This window comes from Alexandromys fortis, unplaced genomic scaffold (genome assembly GCF_014885135.2).
Source record: "Alexandromys fortis isolate MF-2015 unplaced genomic scaffold, M_Fortis_MF-2015_v1.1 scaffold_204, whole genome shotgun sequence".
Lineage (NCBI taxonomy): Eukaryota > Metazoa > Chordata > Mammalia > Rodentia > Cricetidae > Alexandromys > Alexandromys fortis.
The window spans coordinates 2677124-2686478 of NW_026068116.1; the positions used below are offsets into that span (position 1 = coordinate 2677124).

Below are 9355 nucleotides of genomic sequence, written 5' to 3' on the forward strand. Positions count from 1 at the left end.
GTTTCTCCAGCCCCGAATACATATTTCTAATTGTTGAAAGGGAAGTATATTGGGGGGGGGGAGGTTCAATTACACTATTTTGTTATTCATCTGTGTGTACACGACATACATGCAGGTGCCTGCAGAGGCCAGAAGATGGTTGGAATCCCTAGCTGCTGTGAGTCCGGTGATGTGGGTGCTGGGAACCGAAGCCAGGTCCTCTGCAATAATGTCAGGCACCCTTAGCTGAAGCTATCTGTCAAGCTGTCTGTCGTTTTTTGAAGTTTTCTATAAAAGTATTGTACATTTCTTTTAGATGCATAACATGGTTGGCAAGAGCCATCAGTTGGTAATTTACGTTTCTATTTGTATGCCCAGCAAATTCATAGATACCACTGAATGTTTTTATAAGTATAATAAAAATTTTTACATTTATTTTTTAATTACAAACCACTTTCTGGTGTTGTGAAAGATAGTTTTCAGGTTAGATCCAGTTCGCATTCTCCAAGTTCTGTGTCCAGAGTTCATGGTATAGTCAGCAGTGGGGGCTCACTTTTAGGTTCTGGGAGGCAATGAAGAGCAATAGCAGTAGCCTGTATTGTTTGGGAGTATCTTGGATTCCTCTGGAGCTGCTGGTCCTGGGGCTTTTCTTCGAGAGTCTCTGGCTTTTATCATCCCAAGTGGCATAACTTCATTGAAACTGTCTGCCTGTCTTTCTGTCTGTCTGTGTGTGCATGTACACTTACATTTACTACATGCAATTTTAGGTAAATACGATATTCTCTACAGTTATTTCAAGTATTCTTCCCCACCCTTAACTAAGCCTCCCCACCATTTTTCCCCTTCCCCCTTCATATGACGTCATCCTGCTATTCCCTCTCTGGATCTTTCCCCACTCCATGGTCTGTCCCCTTTTACTTTCTTGGCTTCTGTATTACTTCAGGTCATATAGTCACATCTGGACTTGGCGCTGGGAGCCACAAAAGAGAGAGAACATAGTGTTTGTCTTTCTGGGTCTAGATTACTTCACTCAATATATTTTCTGAATCCATCCATTAGTCTGCAAATCTCATTATTTCATTTTCTTTACAGCTGAATAGTATTCCATGGCATGTATGTACCACATTCTCGTTATCCTTTCATCAGGTGAAGGACATGTGTGTTATCTTCATGGTCTAATTGTTGTGAATTAAACAGCAGTGAACATGGCTGAACAACTGTCTGGGGTGGGATGCCGAGTCCTTTGGGCATAGGCAAAGGAGCGGTGTTGCTGGTTCTTGTACCTATTTTATTTCAGCTACCACAATATAATATTGTAGCTTCATTCTTGTTCATCTTTCACAAACTACAAAGTTCTCTGCTTTCTTCTAAGACAGAGCAATAACCTATTGTGTACATATGCCATAGTTTTTATTTATTTTTAGAGTATTTTATTTTTTTAAATTTATTTATTTTTTTTAATTTATTAAAGATTTCTGTCTCTTCCCCACCCCCCCCTCCCCTTTCCCTCCCCCCCCCCCCATCAAGTCCCCCTCCCTCGTCAGCCCAAAGAGCAATCAGGGTTCCCTGCCCTGTGGGAAGTCCAAGGACCACCCACCTCCATCCAGGTCTAGTAAGGTGAGCATCCACGCAACTGCCTAGGCTCCCACGAAACCAATAGGTACAGTAGGATCAAAAACCCATTGCCATTGTTCTTGAGGTCTCAGTAGTCCTCATTGTCCACTATGTTCAGCGAGACCGGTTTTAACCCAGGCTTTTTCAGACCCAGGCCAGCTGGCCTTGGTGAGTTCCCGATAGAACATCCCCATTGTCTCAGTGTATGGGTGCACCCCTCGCGGTCCTGAGTTCCTTGCTTGTGCTCTCTCTCCTTCTGCTCCTGATTTGGACCTTGAGATTTCAGTCCGGTGCTCCATTGTGGGTCTCTGTCTCTGTCTCCTTTCATCGCCTGATGAAGGTTAATATTCAGGAGGATGCCTATATGTTTTTCTTTGGGTTCTCCTTCTTATTTAGCTTCTCTAAGAACCCGAATTATAGGCTCAATGTCCTTTATTTATGGCTAGAAACCAAATATGAGTGAGTACATCCCATGTTCCTCTTTTTGGGTCTGGCTTACCTCACTCAGGATAGTGTTTTCTATTTCCATCCATTTGCCTGCAAACTTCAAGAAGTCCTTGTTTTTTACTGCTGAGTAGTACTCTAATATGTATATATTCCATACTTTCTTCATCCATTCTTCAATTGAAGGGCATCTAGGTTGTTTCCAGGTTCTGGCTATTACAAACAATGCTGCTATAAACATAGTAGAGCATATACTTTTGTTGTGTGATAAGGCCTCTCTTGGGTATATTCCCAAGAGTGGTATTGCTGGGTCCATGGGTAGGTTGATCCCAAATTTCCTGAGAAACCTCCACACTGCTTTCCAGAGTGGTTGCACAAGTTTGCATTCCCACCAGCAATGGATGAGTGTACCCCTTTCTCCACAACCTCTCCAGCAAAGGCTATCATTGGTGTTTTTGATTTTCGCCATTCTGACAGGTGTAAGATGGTATCTTAAAGTTGTCTTGATTTGCATTTCCCTGATCGCTAAGGAAGTTGAGCATGACCTTAGGTGTCTTTTGGCCATTTGAACTTCTTCTGTTGAGAGATCTCTGTTCAACTCAGTGCCCCATTTTATAATTGGGTTGATTAGCCTTTTACGGTCTAGTTTCTTGAGTTCTTTATATATTTTGGAGATCAGACCTTTGTCAGTTGTGGGGTTGGTGAAGATCTTCTCCCAGTCAGTGGGTTGCCTTTCTGTCTTAGCGACAGTGTCCTTTGCTTTACAGAAGCTTCTCAGTCTCAGGAGGTCCCATTTATTCAATGAGGCCCTTACTGTCTGTGCTGCTGGGGTTATACGTAGGAAGTGGTCTCCTGTGCCCACGTGTTGTAGAGTACTTCCCACTTTCTCTTCAATCAGGTTCAGTGTGTTTGGACTGATATTGAGGTCTTTCACCCACTTGGACTTGAGTTTTGTGCATGGTGATAGATATGGGTCTATTTTCATTCTTCTACAGATTGACATCCAGTTTTGCCAGCACAATTTGTTGAAGATGCTCTCTTTTTTCCATTGTATACTTTTAGCTCCTTTATCGAAAATCAGGTGTTCATATGTTTGTGGGTTAAAGTCAGGGTCTTCTATTCGATTCCATTGGTCGACTTCTCTGTTTTTATGCCAATACCAAGCTGTTTTCAATACTGTAGCTCTGTAATAGAGTTTGAAGTCAGGGATGGTAATGCCTCCAGACGTTCCTTTATTGTATAAGATTGTTTTGGCTATCCTGGGTTTTTTGTTTTTCCATATAAAGTTGATTATTGTCTTCTCCAGATCTGTGAAGAATTTTGATGGGATTTTGATGGGGATTGCATTGAATCTATAGATTGCTTTTGGTAGAATTGCCATTTTTACTATGTTGATCCTCCCAATCCAAGAGCAAGGGAGATCCTTCCATTTTCTGGTGTCCTCTTCTATTTCTTTCTTCAAAGACTTGAAGTTCTTGTCAAATAGATCTTTCACTTCCTTGGTCAGGGTTACCCCAAGATATTTTATGCTCTTTGTGGCTATCATGAAAGGTGATGCTTCTCTGATTTCCCTCTCTGTTTCTTTATCCTTAGTGTATAGGAAGGCAACTGATTTTTTGGAGTTGGTGCCATAGTTTTTAAATAATTCATATTTTGATGGACCGTTAGGTTTCTCCCATATGAGTAATCCTGCCGTAGGCTGTCTTTGACACACTAATGTTATTTCCAGAGCAGTCCCACCAGTTCTGGAGCAGTGCTTCTCAACCTTCCTAGTGCTGTGACCCTTGATACTATTCTCTTGTGTGACTGCCCACCCCCCAGCCAGAAATTACTTCATTGCTACTTCATAACTGTGATTTTGCTACTGTTATAAACTGTTATATAAATATCTAATATGTATGATGGTCTTTGGCAACTCCTGGGAAAGGGTCATTCAACCCGCTAAGGGGTTGAGACTCACAAGTTGAAAACCACTGCTATAATGGGACTATAATGGATCATATGTGATCCTACTTTTAAAAAATTTGAGGCACTTTCAGTTATCTAAAATGAGTTTTTCTAGATAATATTTTAATGCTTTACATTGTTTTTGGATGTACATCGTGTATTGCGAGAATGCATATTCAGACATGTGCACATGTATATATGCATATATTGTCATTCGATGGTAATTAGGGGGTTTCCCAAAAGTTTACGTGGGAACATAGATTTATATTATTGAGCATGTACCCAAACCCAAGTGAGCCGGAGCAGTCCATTGCCTGTATAGTTCCTGGATTGTGTTCCTTGTATTTGAATAGAAACTGGCTGTTATCAAGTGTTTGATAAGGAAGAACTTAATCTCATTGTTTTAACAGAGGTGTGTGCAGCCTGACGTAGGTGAGAGGTCCTAGCTGCCAATAGGTTGCTAAGTTCATTGACCAGAGAGAGATGTGTGTATGACCTAAGCCAAGTGGAGTCCCAGGCTCCTAAGCCATTTCTTAGGCTTGGCTGCTTCATGCTTGCTTGTTTTCTGGTTGTTAAATACTACATTTTAAATAACAGCTTTTTAACTTTATGCTAACTTAAGCACTACTTAATGCTTACTGCATTAAGTAACCTTGCTTGTTCTCTACTCATACTTTTTATATTTTGTTTTTAAAGAGTCCCGTAGGAAGGATAAATCTGGCCAATTGTATCAGTCATCAGGTAGAACCAGCCAACAGAGAATTCTGTGCAAGACGCAACACTATGGAATTAATTACTGTCCGACCACAAAGAGAAGACGATCGAGAGACTCTTGTCAGCCAGTGCAGGGACACACTCTGTGTCACCAAGTATGTACTGTTCCCATGCTTGTTTCTGTCAACTAAGTAATTGCCAGCTTCATTCTTAGGGTGTGTGGAAAATACAATTGATGGTCCTCAACTTTGAAAAGGTTAACATTCTGGTGAGATACATATAAATATATACACATATATAATAGTTAAGAGAACAGCCTATAATATATACATATAACACATATATATTATAACCTATATTATAACTCATACATAACAGTAAAAGAACAACCTGTAATAACTGACTAAATTTAATTAAGAAAAGTTAAAGACTGAATCTCAGTTGGTCATGGCTGTTCTCTAGGCATTTAGCTGGTAATCTTTGAGTTAAGCTTAAAAATTTTATGTATAGTTGAGAAGTCAAGCATATTTCTCTTCATTAGGAAATACCCTCATAACTGGGCAGTGGTAGCACATGCCATTAATCACAACACTCGGGAAGCAGAAGCAGGCAGATCTCTGAGTTCAAGGCCAACCTGATCTACAAAGTGAGTTCCAGTACAGCCAGGGCTGTTACACAGAGAAACCCTGTCTTGAAGAAGAAAAAAAAAGTATTCTCACTTAATTAGATTACTTTAAAAATCGATTTTAGTCTGCAGGTTTCTGGTTGGAGGTTAAATAACACCATGGCAAAAAGCAACTTGAGGAAAGGGTTTATTTGGCTTTCACTTCCACAACACAATCCACCACTGAGGGAAGTCAGTGCAGGAACTCAAGTAGGAGCCTAGGGACAGAACCTGAAACAAGCTATGGGGAAATGCTGCTTACTGGCTTGCTCCTTGTGGCTTGCTCAGCCTGCTTTCTTTAGAACCCAGGACCACCTGCTCAGTGGTGGGACCATCCACCATGGGCTGGACCCTCACACATCAATCAGTAATCAAGAAAATGCCCCACAAATATTTTCCTACAGGCCAGTCTGATGGAGGCATGTTCTCAAAGGGTTCCCTTTTCCCAGATGACCCTAGTTGTATCAAGTCAGCAAAAAGACTGCCCAGCACAAATGCCCAAGAAAAACTTGAAGACGATCTTGAGTGAGCAGTTGTGACTCAAGGTGGAGATGAGAATGTGACACAATCTAATCATCAAGCCGTTGCTGGATATACAGAGGGGCTTGTGTGGAAATCACTCTGTGAGACCTGAGATTCCATCTCAAAAAAAAACAAAAACAAGGAAACACTAAGGAATTAGTGTGAGTCATAATTAGTTAACCAGACCAGGAATGACAGTACTCTGTTGTGCTCTTCCCTGCGTGGCTCTAGGTTGGCATCAGATGGAAGGTAGGCAGCAAATGTTGGTTTATTTAGGGATTTGTGTTTTCCTAGAACAGGTGTGTGCGGGCATGGAATGGTGGGAAGGAGGCTGACCTCTGCTTGCCCTTGCAGGAACTGGCTCTCTGCAGACACTAAAGAGGAACGGGATCTCTGGATGCAGAAACTCAACCAGGTGATTGTCGATATTCGCCTCTGGCAGCCTGACGCTTGCTACAAGCCCGTTGGAAAGCCTTAAACTGTGGGAACTTTCGCATCATGGAGAGGCTTCGCTAGCTGTGTCAAAATGTGTCTTAAGAAGACATATAGTTAGGAGCATCATTTGCAAGTTGTATTTTATGCTTTAGATATAAAGGGTCTGTGCAAATATTCACTACATATTATGCAGTATTTATTTCCTTTTATGTAAAACTTCACCTAGTTTCTCTTGCATTCATCAGTGTTTGAGAGTCAATTCATGGTAATTGATTTGCTAAATCTTAAGAGTCTCATTTTCTAGACACCTAATTAGCCAGTTATTTGTGGCAAAAAAGAAAAAAAATCATTAAGTTCTGAGTTGTCTTTTGGAGCTGCAGGTTTTGAGGTGTCAGATCTCCTGTAGGTCACAAACAGAAACCTCTGATTTGATGATTCTTTCTCCAGTCTCAGTGATTTTTTTTTAAAGGGGGGTGATCATTCATGGGTCGTGATATGGTGTGTAGAGTACTAAACACACTCTCAGAGGGTTTGCAGAAACATGTTTTTTTTTTTCATTTTTTTATTTTATTGAGAATAACAGAAACATGTTTAATGATGGAAATGAGAGAAAACAACAGAGGCTTGTTAGTTTAATGTGGCCTTGGGCTGCTTTCTGGAGAGCTGTGGACATAAGTGACGCTATCTGATATTTGGGGCTAAATATTTTCTATAAAAGCATTAAGAATCACATGGCTCGCATTCACTCCATTTCTATCTATGCAGTGTGGTGCACATTTCCATAGTGTTCAGGCTTTATTAAATAGTTATTTTTTCATATAGCTTAGAGATTCTTCATATTAACATATTAATTTTTCTTTTATAAGAACAAATATAAAGTAAAGAACATTTACATAAAAAGATTTAAACTTTTACCAAGCTGCTGTGAACTACTACTTTGCTTGCCAAAGTTCTTGTCTTTTTCTTTCCTTTCATATCCATCTATGACAGTTTCTAGAAGTGTGTTGAGATCATTGACAAACAGGAAGTCATGTTCCCTTTAAAAGCCCAACACCTTCTTGCAGTTTAGAAACGCGGAAGTGCATGGCTCCGGTTTTCAGTACAGTTTGTTTGTCTTCTCCGACTGTGATTGATGGTTTCATTTATAAACACTAAATTCTGTCACCTGCTATTATATTTGTTACTCATCTAAATGTCTTTTCTTATGTATATTATAAAAATATTTTATGACTGCCTACATAAATAAATAATTGTAAATGGTCAAAAGAATCATTTATTTAAGAAACACTGTGTGGTGTAATTTCTGTGTATGTCTTGGTGGTGTTGACAGTACCCCATCCATATTCTCATCTCTAGCCTAATCTTCGTCTCACTGGGTGTTGTGGGGATTGTTGATAATAGAGCAGTGTTCAGCACACTGTGCTGATGGGATGTGTATTTGAAGAGGCAGTGGCTGAGACTGACAGTGGTCTGTATATCCTTACAAATATGTATATACTATTTATAATATAAAGAAAAAACCAAGTATGTCTTAAAGCTCATCTGATTTTCATATATATAACTATATATATGAAATTCAATTTTAGAAATTTTAGTGTATATGCTGGTTATTTTTAATGGTTAATGAAACCATCTAGAATCTCCTGAGTAGGGAGTCTTTTTGATTTTTCGAGACAGGATTTCTTTAGAACAGGCCAGGCTGTACTGGAACTCATTTTGTAGACCAAGCTGGCCTCAAACTCACGGAGATCTACTTGCCTCTGCCTCCCAAGTGCTGAGATTAAAGGCCTGCGCCACCACCGGCCATCTTGAGTTTAGAGTCTTAATGAGGAACTATCTAGAATAGGTTGGCCTGTGAGCATTCTGTGGGGGACATTATTTTTATTTGTGCGTGCGTGCGTGCGTGTGTGTGTGTGTGTGTGTGTGTAAGAGAGGCCATGTATGAAAACCCATTACTATTATGTATAATATATTAACATTTGCTAATAAAGTTCTTTGCTTACAAATATCTGTAGATAAGATAAACACAAAATTCACAACCTGGTAATAAAAGAATTAATGTATAAAATATAAGAGACTAGCTACCATTGAACATTTATTGTATATCAAGTTAACCTTTATCCACATGATTTACATTACAAGTGACAGACATAAATAACCTTTATCCACATGATTTACCTTCTTATTGTGATAGTTCTCAGATTAGTGAGGAAAAGAAAATTTAACCATTACTGAGATCTGGGTACCCACATTAGAAGTCCGAGGGCCAGGCACCTGTGGGATGGGTCTACCTCTTCCTGATCCGTGAAATGGTGGGAGCCTCCTCAAGGCAGGCAGAATTGTGGTGTGAGATAATTGTGTTTCCAAACACAAAGGCATGACCAACCTCAGCTAATAAGAAGGCAGCAAAAGCCTCTAGGCCAAAGATCTCTAGTCCCTAAAAGAAATTATACTTTAACCGGAAGCAGAGGTAGGTGGATCTCTGTGAGTTCGAGACCAGCCTGGTCTACAAGAACTAGTTCCAGGACAGGCTCCAGAGCTACAGAGAAACCCTGTCTCGGGAAACCAAAAAAAAAAAAAAAATCAAAGAGGAAGCTGAAGCGTTGGCTCATGTTAAAAGCACTCTCTGCTCTTATAGACGGCAGGAGCTTGATGGCCAGCATCCACATTGGCCTCTCACAGCCACCTGGGACTCCAGTTCCAGGGACTCAACACCTTCCTGTGGTCTCCTCAGACACCCCCACACGTGCATACACACATACCCATGAATAGGAGCAAAAATTAAACAAGTCCGAAGCAAATAACTTAATGAGTGTGTCTCGATACTTTTAGTGTGCAAGTCAAACTCCAACCAGTAGATTGATGTAATAAAGATGAAGGCTTGAGGCTGAGACTAAGAGAGCAATCCAAAGAATCAAAGAGTTGGTTATCGAGACATAAATAAGAAAAGAGGAAACCTAAATTAAAAAAAAAAAAAATAGGGATGGGCCAGGCAGTGGTGTCCTGAAACTCACTCTGTAGACCAGGCTGGGTTTG

At 40.2% G+C, this 9355-nt stretch overlaps 1 protein-coding gene across 7 annotated transcripts in view; it reads left to right on the plus strand.

The window, feature by feature from the left end:
* Positions 1 to 7604, plus strand: part of Anln (anillin, actin binding protein) — a 69801-nt gene extending 62197 nt beyond the window's left edge. For all 7 annotated transcript variants that reach the window (XM_050124897.1, XM_050124899.1, XM_050124898.1 and 4 more), the window contains 2 exons: positions 4681 to 4853; positions 6239 to 7604. In XM_050124897.1, the coding sequence (XP_049980854.1) occupies positions 4681 to 4853; positions 6239 to 6362 (297 nt within the window). In that variant the 3' untranslated portion in view covers positions 6363 to 7604. The remainder of the gene's footprint in view (positions 1 to 4680; positions 4854 to 6238) is intronic.
* Positions 7605 to 9355: the final 1751 nt, after the last annotated feature.